The 18,765-nt window shown below is 30.9% G+C and overlaps 1 protein-coding gene across 1 annotated transcript in view; it reads right to left on the bottom strand.

Moving 5' to 3' along the window:
• Nucleotides 1–10,870: 10,870 nt before the first annotated feature.
• LOC148308316 (uncharacterized) overlaps nt 10,871–18,765 on the bottom strand; it is a 59,964-nt gene continuing 52,069 nt past the window's right edge. Inside the window, exon 2 of the mRNA XM_088261948.1 lies at nt 10,871–11,039. Coding sequence (XP_088118074.1) covers nt 10,871–11,039 — 169 coding nt within the window. The remainder of the gene's footprint in view (nt 11,040–18,765) is intronic.

Genomic DNA, 18,765 nt, shown 5'->3' with positions numbered 1-18,765 from the left:
AGCGTTTTTCTTTTTTGGAGTTTATTTTATTTTTTTATATTGCAAGAATTGAAAGTTTAAAAAAATAATATTATTGTACATACGAAAATATTTAATATGCTTGAGTAGATCTAAGAAACTAAGAGAAATTGGTGAAATATTTTCATAAATAAAATTTATTAATAGCTCTGAAACTTTAAGTTAAATTTCATAGTTCCTTGAAATGTATTTCTGTCAGCAAAAGAGCGTTTTGGTGAAGATGATAAAAAAAATTATATAATTTAAACTCTCATCATCGTAAGTAAATTTTTAAGATTTATAACATATTTTCCTTAGATTTCTGTCAACTAATAATAATTGAATGCTTTCAATTAAGGTTTTTTTTCTTATCAAATCATGGTACAAGAATGTACTATTTATTATAATAAGTTTATACGAATAGTCAAATAACTGATTTTTATGCTATTTTATTGAATATTTATTTTCCTAACTATTTTTTATTATTTATAACTGGTCTCAGGCGTATACTATGATATACATGAACCTTTCATAAAATTTATTATAATTATAACGACTTGCCGCGCTTGCCACTTTTTAAATAAAAGCTTATGTCTGTACCTAAAAATTATTTAAATAAGTCGTCCTTAAATGATAATTTTGTCCAATAATTTCATATCTAGTCCTTAAAAGTTTGATCAAAAATTCAAATAAACAGAACCCACTATTCATTGGATACAAAAAATATTAATTAAATATTTAAGTGGTGTTAATTCTAATTTATATTTAATAAAGTGGTATGTTGGTGTGTAAATATTTTTTTTTTTTTTATGGCAGCTATTATACAAAAAAAGTCAAAATTGTCTTATAATTTCACGAATAAATAAATAAATAAAAAAATTCTAGTTCAAAAAACTTTTATTTATCAGTCAACAATTTTGGCAAAATGCTTTTCTTTTATATATTCAGATGTATATTTTAGTAAAGAATTTTATACTGTTGCACTGATAAATTTGATATTTAATCCGAATCCAATCAATATAAAAATCCAATTATATAACTGTGTAACCGAAATTTTACAAAAAAATATTATTTAAATATTAAGCCTTGAACTAATGCTTTTGTATTGAATAAGATTTATTTATGTAGAGTATAATTATAAGATAATACTATGATAGAAATAAAATATATTATCAATAAAAATGAGTTTCTTTATTTTTTATTTTTGACCAAAATTATAAACCATTGATATAAATTGGACTACTATTCCCACCGAAACGTATGAAATTGAAGCAAAAAGTTAGCAAAAGAAGAAGTTTAAGGATGAAAGTAGGCTGGATACAGTCAAAATGCGACCTCTCAGACGAATGAGCGGCAAAACGTTGTATGATGGTCGATGTACGATGATGATCGAATGGTGATATAAGGAAAGAATGCAAGGATGAGATAAGCATCATCGATGAAATTAAGAAAGGTGTGTTGAGATGTTTTGGACGTGAATGAGTGTAGAAAGGACGCTAAAACTAATTTATAAAGCGACTGAAGTTGGAAATAGGAGCAAAGGAAGACAGAGAAAAGCATGCTATGGTCAAGTATTTCAAATACTTAGGCGTGGTCAGTTCAGTATAATCGGCGGGTATGTACATATGAGGAGATGCTTCTGGAAAAGGCGAATAGTTGCAAATACAGATTGGTGTAGCGTTCTATTCTCTCTGCCTAGCCCTGCGTGGAAGCGGTGTGGTGGTCAATAAGTTAATATTGATTGATATTTTCAATCTTCCAAACGTTCCCAAGTTATTCGAAATACTCAAAAACTAAACTCAACGCCATCAGACTTGACTCCAATATAGTACTAACACAAATGAAGACATTTGTTTACAACGTATTTTAATGTTACCGCTCTTTAACCTATATGGACACATATTACTAACACTTGAGTATGTTTCTGTTATCGCTCACTCCTTTCAAGAACGTCATAAATCAAAATTCGTAAATTTTCAGTTGTGCATGTTTTCAGAATGCCCAGAAAAGGAACTATATCCGAGCAAAAGAGGCATATTTCTAACTTAATATTTACCCGCTACAGGGCAGAAAATGTAGCTTTTGCATTTTTAAGAAAAGGTGTTGTATAATTATTATTTTTTAAATAAACTAAATATTTTTCAAATTGAGAAAAAATCTTCAGGTTTTACCTAAAAAGACCTTTTGCACAGTAAAAAATTCAATAAGTGGCTTAATATTTATTTTTAATACATTATATTATATTTTTAAACTTTAAAAACGTTCTGAAAAATCAAGTTTTTTGATTTATGACGTTCTTGAAAGGAGTGAGCGTTATGTCAAATCTGTTGGCGTTAGGTTCACCATTATTTAAATCTCGAGGAAGAAAAAGATATCGAGGAAGAAATATTTAGCCATTGGTTGGTTTAAGTGATTACTTTTGACAGTAATAGAAAAAAAATCGTATTAAAAAGTACTAACCGTATGTTTAATGATGCTTTCAATGGTCGAACCGTGTACAGTATACCAACAAATAAAATTCAACGAGATTTTTGTTGATATAACATATTTGTTGGGAACAAAGATGAAGATGTCTATCGATATTGGAATATCTTAGATAACCAACTTGCTCTTGGCTGGTTTATGTGATCACTTTTATATATTGTGTAACATTTACTATTCTGCCCACGATTGACACTAAAAAAACATCAGCCGATCAGCTTTATTGAAATTATGGCATGTGTGTATGTATATATATAAATATATATATATATATATATATATATATATATATATATATATATATACATATATATACATATATATATTTATATATATATATATATATATATATATATATATATATATATATATATATTTATATATATATATATATATATATATATATATATATATATATATATATATATATATATATATATATATATATATATATATATATATATATATATATATATATATATATATATAATAATAACTCTTTGTTCCAGCACTAAGTGGTGGGTGCAATACTTAGTCAGCCATATATGTTTTTTTTTTATAAATATATATACATATACATATCACGATTCAGGTATAAATAAATATCTAAAAAAAAATATTTTTATATTCATTATGACCCCTTCTCCCCCCTGCAATCGAACCCGGGATCTCCGGCATGGTAGTCAAACAGTCAAATTTAAACACACACACACATGTGTGTGTAAATATTTTTTATGTTTTTTTTTTAATGAATCCTATTTTTTAAGTAGGTACTTATTTAAATGTCGGCAATTTGTGATAAACGATATTACGAATAAACACGTAAGTATATCGGAAATTGTACAGGCATTAAAACATTCCTACGATCATTTCGATTTCATTCATGAGATTCATATGACGATGCGCCTTAAATTGATTTAATTTCTCGTGTTTACAGTTTTGCAACCGGATTCTGTGGAAATGGGTTGGGCTAATTATAGTGGAGAGTTTATTTTTGTTGATAGAAGATTGTCTTCATAACAATACTATGCGAAATTTGATACTTACTTTTCTGTTCAAGATTAACCATTAGTTTTGTAAACAAGGGATTTGCGATGTGTAATTAAGGTCGGTTTTTAATAAAGATATTTTAAGATAATAATTTGGACACACTCAAATATTATTAAGAATCAAAGTATTTAATAAGTTACATCTTAATTATGAAGCACTGTACAAAATATCTCGTTTTTAATGCCATCAAAATTAAGATCCAAGAATTAAATCCTAATCTCTATATTAACATAATCTCGACTTTCATGCCATCAAAATTATCATTCAAGAATGAAATTTAAATCTCTAAAAGTAATAAATTTATTTCGATTTTAATGCCATAAAAATTGAAGATCCAAGGTTTAAATACGAATCTCTATAGTAAAATTATCTCGTCTTTGATGCCATCAAAATTAAGATTCAAGAATTAAATCCAAATATTTAAAATAAAATTTTCTCGTCTTTGATGCCATCAAAATTAAGATTCAAGAATTAAATCCAAATCTCTTTAAAAATATTATCTCGTCTTTGATGCCATCAAAATTAAGATTCAAGAATTAAATACGAATATCTATAGTAAAATTATCTCTCCTTTGATACCATCAAAATAAAAATTCAAGAATTAAATTCAAATATTTATAATAAATTATTTCCTCTTTCATGTCACCAAAATTATGGTAGAATTCTGAATTATTTCTAAATCAATATAAATATCATAGTATAAATTATTATACAAATCTTCCACAGTATTTTGAGTATGCTTAAAATTCTGTTCCCGAATACAATATATTATACTCCATAAAGGAGTTCTTTATTTCAAGATTTATAGATAAATATAGATGTAGAATTCTGTTGAGATGGGAATCACTTCTCCATCTTTATAGAAAATTAATCTATGTTGCAATATCAATAAAATTTTGCAACATTTTTTTTATGTAGAGAACTGAATAAAAATCCTTGACAAAAGCATATGACACACATCTTATTTTTAGTATTCATCACTCTAAAGATTAAAAAACACGATAATCGTTTGATTAATCATTGGCATCATTAAAAAATAAAGGTGGTTATGCAAAATATTTTTTTTTTCTAAAACCGCAAATCGTCCTAATTTGTAGATCACCGGATAATTCCGAGAATTTTGAAGAAAATAATAATTATTACGAAGTCGGTAGCAGTTTTAACGTCTTATACGATGCTTATCATTGTGACATTCCGTTTTCTTGGAAAGAGTCTTCGGCTACTGACAAATTTATTTAAATTATTTCTTCATCATCGCATACTAATTTTAATTTTGTAGAATTAAATTTACATATTTTTTATCTGCGTAATATTTTAGTTTTGAGTACAGCAAATCGTATGACAAGTTTTTGTGTTGAAATTGTCGAAAACAAATCGTCATATCAATAATTTCTTCGTTGTGAAAATATGTCGCGGGTTAGTGATTTTTGGGCCTCGATATAGGTTGATCGATGAAGGCCCAGCATTTGGTAAGTCGCAACTTTTAATTTTTCTACATCCAGGTAACATTTTACGGAATTGATTCCTTTCTTAAAACGCCGTTTTTGCGTTGAAATAATAGGTTTTTCTTCATAATATTTGTATGGTTATGAAAAGAAGAGAGTTTTCAAATGTAAATGGGCTATTTTTTTTTGTAAAACGTTAAAAGTGAAAAACCTATGATAAAGGGATATTTTTTCACTATCATAGCATTAATGAGGTAGTATTTTACGTAAATTATTAGTTTTAGATACTTTTTTTTACATTTCAACAGAAATGAAGGATTTTATCCAAAAATTATTTATTCGTTTATTCGAATAGCGATTTGACTGTATAATAAATCATCTTTTTATACAAAGATGACGAATTTGTTTTTTACAATATTTTTTTTAATGTACCGTAAAGTGGGTATACATTGCACCAAAATACTGCATTTTTTCAAAAAATTGTCTATTCAGATCAGGTTTTTTACTTTTTCTGAGGTTTCAACTATTGCAATGTAATAACACATATACCTGTAACATGTCTGATACGTTTTTAAATTTTTATCTATTTTGCCCGTATTTTTTTTTATTTTTTATATTTTGGTGCAAAGTATCCCGGGGTAAAGTACAACTTTGCACCATGATATTTTCTCTACACTTTTCGTACTAGAATCCAAATTTATGCAAAGTAAAGGCTATCCTACAAGTTTCGTTGCACCTTATGAAGGGTTTTGGCTCACAGTTCACTAAATGCAGATTATAATATTGTATAATTATGGAAAAATAAGACACTTGATAGAAATTTAAAAAAAATATATTGAAAAATCTAACAAAAATGTTTTTTTTTTCAATACTGAAGGTTTAAAATTATATAAAATAAAAGGTGGATATTAAAACATATCGTACTACATAGGTAATAGGAAATAAAATTAAATTAGGTCTAAATATGGTCAAGTTCCGGGACGGTAAAGAAACCTCTTTTGGATTGCATTTTCGGTTCTTTTATGGAACCCGCTACATCCTTCCAAGAATATTGAAGAAAGTCATCCTTCATCGGCCACTTCCACGATTTGAGACTCTCCTGCATGGATTTAACAGCTCTGTGTTTCTTTATTTCCAAAATCTGTCCCGGAAAATTTTCTCCTTCATAATGAAATACGACATATTTTCCCACCTTCTTTTTTACTGGTCCTAATGAAACGGAAGAACAAATACGATAACTGGTTTCAGTCATCGTTTTTGTTCTTTTCCCTCTTCCTCAAAGCTTCCGTGTGAACTATAATCAGTTAATGCTAGATATGCTGGAAGTTTCGATGCGGAAGGTGGAATCATGGATGTAGTTGGTTCAGGTAGCATTTGTGTCTCGTCAACGTTCATTTCGACATTTGGATCGTGAGCAATGCTCTTACCTGGTTCTATCGGTATCGTTTTCCTGCGTTTTAAGACTGAATTCTTTGGGTTGAATCTGTTTTCTTCCAAAAACTGTTGAAAACTCTGGCGCACGTCATCGTCATACGCTTTTAATGGCAACCGATTAAGCAACTGACTAGTTTTAGCAACAGTCAAGGTTTTATGTCTTTGCAAAAATGATCTTATCCATTCAGAGCCTGGTACGTTGTTCTTTAATATTCGTACTCTTCTGCCAAATCTATCCAAATAGGCTATTAGAATGTAGCGAATGTTAAAAACACTCACTGGGAAACCGTACTCACTCATGTCTACTATGCAGTTTACGATGGATTGCTCTTCGCCCTTGTCACATATCGTAGGTTTTCCCACAAATTTTGTGTGCTGACCTTTGAGCTTATAGTTAATCGTCCTTCTGGGGATTTTGAAAATTTCTTCAGCCTTTCTTTGACTGATTGTACCATTTCGAATGGCCTCCAAACACTGCTCCACTCTCTTCGGTGTAAAATCGCAGTATCGTCTGGCATAAGGCCGCTGTTTGTGTGTTCTTGACATTTTTGAAAAAAATATACCATCAGGAATTAAGTAAGTACACAAAACCAATAGATATTTAGCAAACATGTCAAGTTGTATTAGCCGTTTTAAGACTTTTCATCAAATTAATTAACTATGGCCTTTTGTGGATACTTTGCACTTGGTGCAATGTTACCCCAAATGTGGTCAATACAAGTCAGTTCTTAAAAAAATATTATTTTTACATAAACTTGACAACGTAACTAAAAAATACAGCATTTGAGAAAAGCAGGGCCTATCTACCTACGATTTAGAGACCACTCACTTGTTGTAACTAGTTTCAGTATACTGATTCCACTGGATTTTTTCGGACACAATTTTCAGACAGAAAACTTTCTTTACGTTCGGACAGGAAAAACGCATTGAAGCAATAGCGACCGACTGTTACTTCTGTAAACTAAAAAGTAGATTGAAGTGCCATCTATCAGAAACAATAGAAAGTAGAATGAAAAATGACATGTATCAGAGATGACCAGCTCTACAATTTCTTTACAGAAGGTGGTGCAAAGTATCACCCATGGTGCAAAGTATACCCACTTTACGGTATCTCATAGAACTCGACGCTATTTTTTTAAATGTATTTTTAATTGTCTTGAATGATAATGATAATGTTTTATTTTTATACATCTCAACAAAGATAAAGAAGAATATGGAAGTCTTGGCATTTACAGGGCTTACGACGGTCATAAGCCCTGTAACATTCGCTAATTCTACCCATGATTGAAAACCACACTACTCAAATTCTTGAATCTTCTAAATATATTGATCAAACTCGAAACACAGTGTGCGAGACTTCACTAGAGACATCTGTGATGGGATATAAGGGCATATATAAGGAATATATAAGTGTAGTTTTTTTTAAGCAGAATCTCTTTCGTTTGAATATAAGATCCGATTCCTGGATTATATTCACATACTTGAGAAACGCTAAAAAACAATTTAGATTTTTTTTTGTCTTATATATTGACCAGTTAATTTATTTCCAACAATTTGAATGTGTCCAAATACTTGTTCACAAATCTGTTAGAATTACGAAGTTTTTTTAAGCATACATTATTTCATTTGCACGTGAGGTCCGAAACATGGATTATATTCACATACTCGAAAAACACTAGAAAACATAATAATTATTTTTTATTTAAGCTTATATATTGACTGGTTAATTTATTTACAACATTTTTAGTGTGTCCAAATACTTATTCACAAATCTGTTAGTATTAAGAAGTGTTTTTTAATGATAAATGCTTTCATTTGTACGTGTGGTCCGAAACCTGGATTTTATTCACATACTTGAGAAACGCTAGAAAACATCATTTGGTGTTTTTATTTAAGCTTATAATTTCACAAGTTATTATTATTTACAACATTTTCAGTATGTCCAAATACTTGTTCACAAATCTGTTAGAATTACGAATTTTTTTTGAAGCATAAATTATTTCTTTCATTCATTGATTCGGCAGTCACTTTGTGGTAAAATCTATCCATTTTTAATTAATGTTTTACTTAGTAAATACCACTATTTCTTAAAATCTACTGTTTTTATACAGTAGTATAAATTATTTCATTCACGTGAGGTCCGAATCCTGACTCAAATTTAAGAAACACTAGGAAACATAATTATTTTTATTTATTTAAGCTTATATTATAAATTGACAAGTTAATTTATTTACAACATTTTGAGTGTGTCCAAATACTTGTTAGCAAATCTGTTAGAATTACGATGATATGACGAATTTAGACTGCGTTATGTAAGGAGTGATTCTGTAACAAATTTATTCAGGTATTTTATTTCAATAATATAATAGAATTACGAAGGTACATCGTCACGAAACCTCTTACAAATAATATTTTGACGCTTAAAGTCATCGCCTGTATCTGTGTTCAGAGAAACTGGCCGAGATCGAACAATGCCCGATACTTATTGTTATGTAAATCGGATGATTCCCGATACCATCAGATTCCGTACAACCTCTTCAGCGTTATGTTATCCTGTCGACGCGAGCCAAATAAAAAAAGAGTGTTATTACATTATTCATGAAATGAATTTTCACCAGATGTTATACCGACGATGTTATCATCGCCCGTGTAATTATTTTAAATCAAATGGTTATTTATGAAAAATTATTATTAATAAATGAATAAAGTTCTCCAAATTAATTACTGTAATAGCCGAATTTAAATAACAATAAAAATGACACAAATTATTGAAATTATCTGATAATGCCCAAGGATTTTTGTATATTTATAAATATTATTTTATAAAATAAACTAACTAACTATTATACTGTTTTTCTGCAGGGGTAGGCAAAGGAAATAGAAGGCTACACCAATATGTCTTCGTAAACAATCTTCGCCTCTTCCATATTTCGCTCACTCCTTTCAAGAACGTCATAAATCAAAAATCGTCAATTTTTAGTTGTGCATGTTTTCGGAACGCCCAGAAAATGTACTATATCCCAGCAAAAGAGGCATATTTTTAACTTTATATTTATCCGCTACAGGGCAGAAAGTGTTGTTTTTGCATTTTGAAGAAAAGGTAGTATTTAATAATTTTTTTAAATATACTAAATATTTTTTTAATGTACAAAAAACCTTCAGGTTTTACCTAAAAAGATCTGTTGCATATGAAAAAGTTAAATAAGTGGCTTGATATTTATTTTTAACACATTGTAACATATTTTTAAACTTTAAAAACGTTTTCCTGAAAAATTAAGTTTTTTGATTTATGACGTTCTTGAAAGGAGTGGGCGATTTATGCACCTCCTCATACATACATACCCGCACCTCCATGCACCTCCTCATACATATTATTCTAACTCCTGACTTGACCACATTGAAGTATTTAAAATAGTTGAACATGTTTTCCTCGGTCTTCCTCTGCTTCTATATAACCAACCGTTAAATTTGTTTTTTTGCTCATTCACATTACCAAACCATCTTTACACTCTTGTTAATTATTTCATTTTTATTTCATGCGTTCTGTTAATTTTGATTAGATAAAATATTACCTCAAAGTTAAAATACAATTCTTCTTTCATGTATTTGACGATCGAGATAAACCTGTTTCTTTACGGAGCAGTGCTCTATGCATCATTGAGTGGAGATATGGTAAAGGAGGAGACAAAATTAAATCGAAACATGGGATGAGAAAAATAATAAAAGGAAATTTCCTACAGTAAAACAAATATACAGTTTTTTTCATCATAAGACTAGTCCAGACTGATGATGTCTGATGTTTGATAACTATGTAGCTTAATGATGTCAGTAATGACGCGAAACACGGTCACTGATGAAAAAAAATAACAGTCGAAAAAACTATAAGCAAAGTTGTTGTTTAATTATATAAAATGCAGTTCCACCAAGAAATGTCAGAATGCACAAAAGTTAAAAGGAAATTTAAAAAAATGTATGTGTCTTATAATTGATAGTACCCATGAAAATCTAATAGTATAAGTACTAAAAAAAACGATAAAAAGTTTTTTTTACTTCATTATGTTTGTTGGGTAATATATCCAAAATAAAACACAGTTTTTGTTGGATTGAATTCTACATTTAAATAAATTAAAGATAAATATCTTCGTCTTCGTTTCGTCTTCTTAGGACATTATCAAACACAAAACAATTGAGTGTTTGATAATGTCCTAAGAAGACGAAACGCGTCACGTATTAAGATATACATAAATAAATGTAGAATTCAATCCAAGAAAAACCGCGTTTTATTTTGGATATATTACCCAACAATTCAATATGGAATTCTACCAACTGTCTGCAGTTACAATAAATTCATTATGTTTGGTTATTTGAAAAAAACATAACAAATTGCTGTAATTTTTCATGGTTGTAATTAGTTATTGAAATAATGAATGCAAATCGTAGACAAGTTTGTCAATTAGCCTTGCTCACACGTCGGCGGTAACAGCTATGGCGCCCAGATCATGAATGGGGACCAGTTTTCTCCTCGTCACGTGACGGCCAGGGGGTACGGGTTCCCAGGCTGTCAGAAAGTTCCGCGGGTCAACAGAATCGGCCCACGTCAGTTCATATTGTTCGTAATGCGCCTCGCCTTGTCTGCGGACCGCGCGCATAACAAGTATCTTATGATCGCCTGATACTAAAATTCTAATTATACCTTCGTTATTACAATATTTTGTACTAACAAATATAAATAAAAATGTAAATATTTACTAACTAGCTAGCTGAATACAGCGCCATTTCCCCGCAGGGGTAAGCAGAGAGAATAGAATGCCAAAAGACAGAATGTGTCTTCGTAAACATTCTTTGCAAACATACTTCATATTGCAATAGGTACTTCATATTCCTATAGGTTGAAAGAAGATTGAATGCAGTCAAAATACGATCCCTCAGAAGAATGTGCTGATAAACGATGGATGATAGATGTTTGGATGTCGAAATAAAGATAGAATGCAAAGCTGAGATAAGGATTTTCGATAAAATTGAGAAAGGTGTGTGGTGATGGTTTTGGACATGTGGAACGAATGTGATGAACGAACGGTAAAACTGATTAATAAAAAAAATGAATTGGTATATTTTATGCAGCGCCATTTTCGTAAAATACTACCACAAGTAGGAAAAAGGAACAGAGGAAAGCCGAGGAAAACTTGACGTTTGTCAAATATTTTTGGGAAAACGTTTTAAAAACATACGAAGACTGAAGAACACATTTAATTTTACATAAAGTTATTATACACAAAAACCAAATTTTGAAAAAAAAAAAATTGAAAATGAATAAAGTATACAGTATTGTACCTGTATTGCTACTCAAGTACTGTAATGTACATTGTACTGTTATACTAGATTTAAATTTTAAAATTTGCAAAAATGTAACATACATATACTTCAAAAGAAACAACGTCATAAATTTTGTAGGTACTTCATTAACATTAGAGCTGAATGACCAAGAAATAACAAAATAAGGAACAACAAATTTACAAATTTCTCGGCGAATCAGAACAGGTTCATTAGTTCAATTTCCGTATCATGGGAATTTCTTTTGTACTTGTGCATATATCAAAATAAATCTTTAATCCGTCTAAGAATAAGTGTGTGATCTGTCATAAGGAATTTACGGTATAATCGTGATTCTTGGAATCCATAAATAACTTATCTCAGTATTGATTAGCGCTGAGTGAGCGAGTTGAAGTGATTCATAAAGCATGTGGACTGGCAACCCTTTGCGCAATATAAGAGAGAACATGATCGCGGATCTAGCAGTGATGAATCTCGGTTCTCTGAACGCCTGAATCACAGAGATTTTACGTCTTTATCCCATGAATAACAATAATAATTCCACATATTGGTAGCGCACAGCCAGTTTTTTTTGTTCACGCTCAGTGAATGAGTTATCACGTACCGACAAGCCCTAGGGCTGCTTACATAGTATCTTGCTCCAGTTCCCAGGCTATCAGCTTTGTGAGAAGGTAAATATAAGAAGGATAGATTCGGCCCACGTCAAAAACTCAAATATTATAGATTGGTGTTCGACCGAAATGTGATGATTCATTTCCAAGTAACAAACTTGCGTAATATTGCCTCGGTGATTAATAACAGTACTGAAAGTGTGGTTGTACGAAACTTGTTTTTTAATTGCAAACGAATCGTATTAATGATCTGGTTTGTGAGGTTGTTAGAGCTGTAAAAAGTGTGAAAAATATCACGTTATAACTAGCTTACTAATCAATTACCATCACGCCGCTTAACGCAGGGGTAAGCTGAAAGAACGGAATTGCCAACGATTTGCACAACGGCGCACCATTGTGCTTATTTAGTAAGCTTGGAAGTAAGCAAGCGGCAGCACATACAGATCCTGGAGATCTTTAAAACAAGAAGAAGAGGAAGAAGAAGAAGAATAAAAGAAGATTTCGGTATCAGTCCTATGCATTTCGTGTGTTGTTCTCATCACCGTTTTCGCCCGAACACGTGTGTCGGCTAGATTCATAACGTTATGTAAATGCTTCGGATTAATTCTTTCAACGCTCCGTACGCCAGGCAGATCCTGAGGATCTTTAAAAAGAAGAAGAAGAGGAAGAAGAAGAATAAAAAGATTTCGGTATCAGTCGTATGCATGTGTTGTTCTCATCACCGTTTTCGCCTGAACACGTGTGTCGGCTAGATTAATAACGTTATGCAAATGCCTCGGATTTATTCTTTCGTCGCTCCGTACGCCGGGCTCATCTCCTCGCCCTCTCGCGTTCCTGGTATCCTCGAACAATAGTCAATCGCTCGATAGCGGACGGTGTTTTTGATTTAATGCGAAATTATAATAATTTTAGGTCCGGCAGACAATGGGCGCCTGTCGCGAGGGGCGGGGCGGCCCTTACGGCGCGGAGGAGAGGAATCGACGTGTGCGATTTCCGCTCTCTTGTACCCTCATGCACTCCCGGTACTCTCCTTCGATATGTCAATATATCACCGGGCGCGAAGGATGGATTCCGATACTGAGACTTGTCAGTCGGCACTGGGCACGATAAAATCTCGTGTAATTACAAATAACGTATGCATACACACGTAACCTTAACGACTGTTAATGTTATAACATATACGAAACATATTCGTAATACCACATTATAAAGTACTCTTTAATATTACAAAGTATAAATGAGGAAGAAAATCATTAATAATTTATTGAAACAATATTAATATTATTTTTAATTTTTGACCTCTCAACCTACTTAAATTTTAAACTCCGCCTATGTCCGCCTTTAAAGTGTAGTGGTTAGCACACTTGGATACCATATTAGTGGATTCAGAGGGGGTTAAAAATAAATATAAGTATTTTGCACTCTTATATTTATTTAATATTAGCCTCGACTCAGTCGAGTATCATCACCTTGCCTTCATCTAATAAATTATTAAATCAAAATTGTATCAATTTGATGCAGTGCCCTATGCACTACTGTGTGCGAATAAGGGTCAGAAGAAATAGAAGTATCTCATACAATGCTTATGAATCAATATAAAATTAACACATTTCCATGAAGCTTTGTATTAAGTAAGGAAATAACGTTCAATTTGTATTTTTTTTACAAAATTAATAGTTATTTTTTTATCTACATATTCAATGACGATATATTGAAGAATTTTAGAAATAATGAAAGCGTCATATGAAAGAGATACGTATTGATATCATACATTTTTTTAGGCTGAAGCTAAATATAATTTTAAAAAATAATTAACAATCAATAAAGAATAAGAAAAGTTTGTAGCGAAAGCTTTAATGAAACGTATGATAGCATGATAAAGATGTTAGAAAAATGTGCCAAATTATAAAGGTTGTAGAAAATGAAAATGATGATTCTCATTTTTCTGATGTAACAACATTTAATCTCTTATTTAGTGTTACGTGTTTATCATACCCCACACGATGTTCAGTAAGTGAGGTTCATTTTGCATAAAAAGATAATACTGCAGAAATAAGTTGCATCTATTGAGGGGGCGGCTATCCACGGGCTGTATTTCAGGCGATGTCTCCTCGCGTTTATAGTCTCCTGGCACAATATTACTGCAGATCTGTGGGCAGATGACTTCAGTGGGTGGGGACGATCACGAATAGGACAGGAAGTGAATGGAGGATGATTTCGTTTCAATAATTTATGGTAAATTAATATATTAAAAAAAAATCTTAATACTTCATTTTTACTTTCATTGAATTCGTATAGTACGAGTACTACATCTGTTTAATCTAAAAAACATTGTGAAAAAAAAAACGAATTATTTTTCAAATAAATTATTGAGCAGTAGCGTTGTATTAAACCAATGAAAGCAATATCGAAAATCTGCAAGCAATACAAAATAGTACAAAGAGAAAGAGAGAAAAACCAATAAGATTGAAGAAAAAACGATTAATGTTCATACCCTTATATATATTTACAATTTCATGAATTTCAATACGCATTGAACATAATTTATTCATTTTATATTTGGTATATTAAAAGCATCGATAACTTCGTGATATGGTAATAAAACACTTTCCTTACCATCCATTGTTTACTTTATGTAATACCAAAACACTTATTCGTGACAACCGGTTTCGGAAAATCATTTCATCTTCATTGAAATTAAAATAAAATAAGTAATAAGTGTTTAAAAAAGTGGTAAGACAAAAGTGCTACATTTGTCAAAAATAAACTCGTAATTTGTCAGCCTCTAACATGTTACAATAGAATCCATGATATCGCTCACTCCTTTCAACAACATCATATATCAAAAAACTTAATTTTTCAGGAGATCGTTTCTTAAGTTTTAGAATATAATAAAATGTATTAAAAATAAATATCAAGCCACATATTGAACTTTTTATTGTGCAACAGATCTTTTTAGGTAAAACCATTCTCCATTTGAAAAATGCTTAGTTTATTTAAAAAAAAATAACTAAAAACAATACATTTTCTTCAAAATGCAAAAACAACACTTTCCGTTTTGTAGCAGGTATGTATTAAGTTAAAACTATTCCGCGTTTACATTCCGAAAACATGCACAACTGAAAATTGATGGTTTTTTATTTATGACGTTGTTGAAAGGAGTTAGTGATATATCAAATTATGGCACATAATATCGTTAAAAATTGCATGGCTACCAGCTACCAGGTTAGCAGAAGGTAAAAGATAAAAAGGCTATGGAAGCTTTAGTCCTTAGTCCTTGTGGTGTACCTGCTCTCAGAATGACTATCATTTCCAATTTGCACGCTTTGCATGTAGTCTTGTACTCGGAGAGAGAACAACTCTATTGTGAGAAGATCAGCAGTAAGATAAGAGAATAGAATGGTCAGAGGGTAAGTCACTACCGCCCACGCAGATCACTACAGAAACAATGATTTATAAGTCAGTAATGACTCATATATTATATAAATCGGCTGTTGAAACAAGTAAAGAAACAGTGTTTAATATATTATTTTCATCTATTCGTTACAACATAACATTTGGGTGTGTTTAAATCCTTGTTCCGAAATCTAGCTTTCCTCCACGAAGGAGTTATTTTAGAATAAAAATATGGTAGTCTGGGCACTTTAAATAACCAGACTTCGTTCGGTTAGCCAAGATTTTAAGGGTTGCATTTCCTCCGCAAACACAATGCTATTTTAAAATCATCAACACATTAATAGTATTATATTCTCGTCCACAGACCACAGACGAGATGAATGGTACATGTAACATGTGATACAGCATGACTGGCCTCAGATCCAACACAAGAGTTGACAATACGAATTAACCACATGTGGACAGATATAAATTGGGCAGATAAATCAAGGCACGAGAGTCCACGGCGCATGCGCATATGCTGAAAACAATGCGCGTGTAACATACATCACGTGATACGAACACTTTGTAAATATATATCATCTCCATATAATATAATGCCATCTGTGGACGGAGAATGATCCGATGTTAAATTGTGTCATCGTATCAGAGGACAGGGTAGTATTCAGGGTTTAAAAATAATTGAATTTCTCTTCTCCGTCTTATCCCTCATTAATGGGTTTCGACAAGGGTTGTCACCCTTGTCGAAACAACGCAAAAATAATGTCTTAAAAATATAAATTTAGAAAATTTCATAAGGCTGAAATACAAATACAGAACGTTGCCGGGCGTGTTCGGGGCTAGAAGTCTTTCCACGTACATTTTTTTAGAATATATATATATAAATATATATATGTATATATTATATATATATATATATATATATATATATATATATATATATATATATATATATATATAAATATATATATTTATATATATATATATATATATATATATATATATATATAAATATATATATATATATATATATATATATATATATATATATATATATATATATATATATATATATATATATATATATATATATATATATATATGTATATATATATATATATATATATATATATATATATATATAAATATATATATATATATATATATATATATATATATATATATATATATATATATATATATATATATATATAGATATAAATATATTGTAATTTGTTTTTTTTTAGAATAATTATAAAAAATATTTTTATAATTTTTTAACTGTTTACCTTTTAATAACTTTATCAAAATTAACAAAAAGTTTTTTTTCAAAATAAATATTTCAGAGATTTTTTAAAAAAATTTTTTAGGTCATTAGAAGAAAAAAGTATATATTTGCACTAATCGATTTAAAATAATCGAATTTTAATGAAATTCCAATAAAGAAATATTTACTTTGTAGTTTATAACTTCATTTTTTTAAATCTACTTTATGTGCGTATGTTCATTAGAAAATATTTTAATGGTTTTATTTGAGTAATTTAAAAGTTGAGTTTTCCACCAATACCAGAAAGAAATACTTAAAGTGGTCAGTATATGAGAAAAATGTTTTTTACACACACCTTAAAAAGGAGCATTTTTGATAAAAAATGTCTTTAGAAATTTAAGCAAACATGTGAGAAAATATCTCAGCTCTAAAACGGTCATTGTTTTGCATACATTTCTTATGTTATGATAAAAGTGCTAGTTTATTTGAGTAGTATGATATGTTTTCTACAATAACCAGAAAGAAATACTTAAATCGGTGAATATTTGAGAAATTTTTTATTTATTTTTTACACACCGAAAATAAGACCATTTTTGCAAAAAAGTCTTCAGCAATTTCATTTTACATATGAGAAAAAACCTCAGCTCTTAAACGGTTTGTGCTCGTCATACATTTCTTTATTTTCTGATAAAAATGCCCCTCGCTTGATCTCTACCCCGGCCCTGGCTAGCTCGCGAGATGTAAACCAAGACGAGATCGAACAAAACAAAAGTAGATGGGACAATCTTCTTAATGTCCTGTGATTTGTCATGGTCCCATCGACCGCAGTGTCGATCTTTTGTGTCGAGTTTACAGCCCGCTATAAAAATAACAAATCTGCTCTCGGGCCATTCACGACTGCGCCTGCTCGCCATTGTGAATTGTGACTGAATTGTGAATGCTGGGAACATTGTGGAAGTTCTCATTGGAAGGCCGATCCGTCAGTAAATAAGGACACACTCCTATAGGTATCTGTTTGGTCAGTAATTCTGTATGTGGACCCTCAAGATTGAGCATGGTTCTCAAAGAGGGCAATAGCGTCTCCTGGTGGCTCAGAAGAGAAATTCTATAAGAGAATAATAATAATAATTTATATGATTTATATAGCGCCATTTTCGTAATAAAAAAACTACCTCAAGGACGCTTATACAGACATGGATTTTATACGAAAATGATCTTCTTCTGCTTGGTGCAGGCCTTGTGGCCTGTTTTTAAAAGGGCTTAGCCTCCTGCGATGTCGGTTCCCAGCTGTCGTTCCATCTCTTTGATGGTCTGCCCGGGAATCGTCTACCTTGGTATTGGTAAAACAGTGCAATGTGGGGGAGTCTAGATGGTTTCTCCTCAGATGCGCATACCATTGCAATGGTCTACCAACGCATTGTCTCCTTTGTTGCATTCCCCATCTAACGACATCTTCGATCTAGCATATTTCCCTTATCCTAGCGTTCCTTATTTCGTCTCGTAGACTTTTGCCAGATATGCTTTTTTGAGTCTTCATTTTACACATTCGGTCACTGTTTTTCCCCACCCGATTCACCTGATCTTGCTCTTTCTGACTACTTCTTGTTTTCCAAACTCAAAAAACCTTTGAAAGGAAGAAGATTTGAGACTATTCCCGAGATTAAGTCAAATGCAATGAAAGACTTGAAGGACATCTCAAAAGAAGAGTTCCAGGACTGTTTCCAAAAGAAGAAACACCGTTGGGATAAGTGTG

This window comes from Brachycentrus maculatus, unplaced genomic scaffold, assembly GCF_059751285.1.
Source record: "Brachycentrus maculatus isolate JH-2025_06_01 unplaced genomic scaffold, ASM5975128v1 h1tg000170l, whole genome shotgun sequence".
NCBI classification, from domain to species: Eukaryota; Metazoa; Arthropoda; class Insecta; order Trichoptera; family Brachycentridae; genus Brachycentrus; species Brachycentrus maculatus.
The sequence above is the reverse complement of the archived record's forward strand: the minus strand, read 5'-3'. Positions and strand labels throughout refer to the sequence as shown.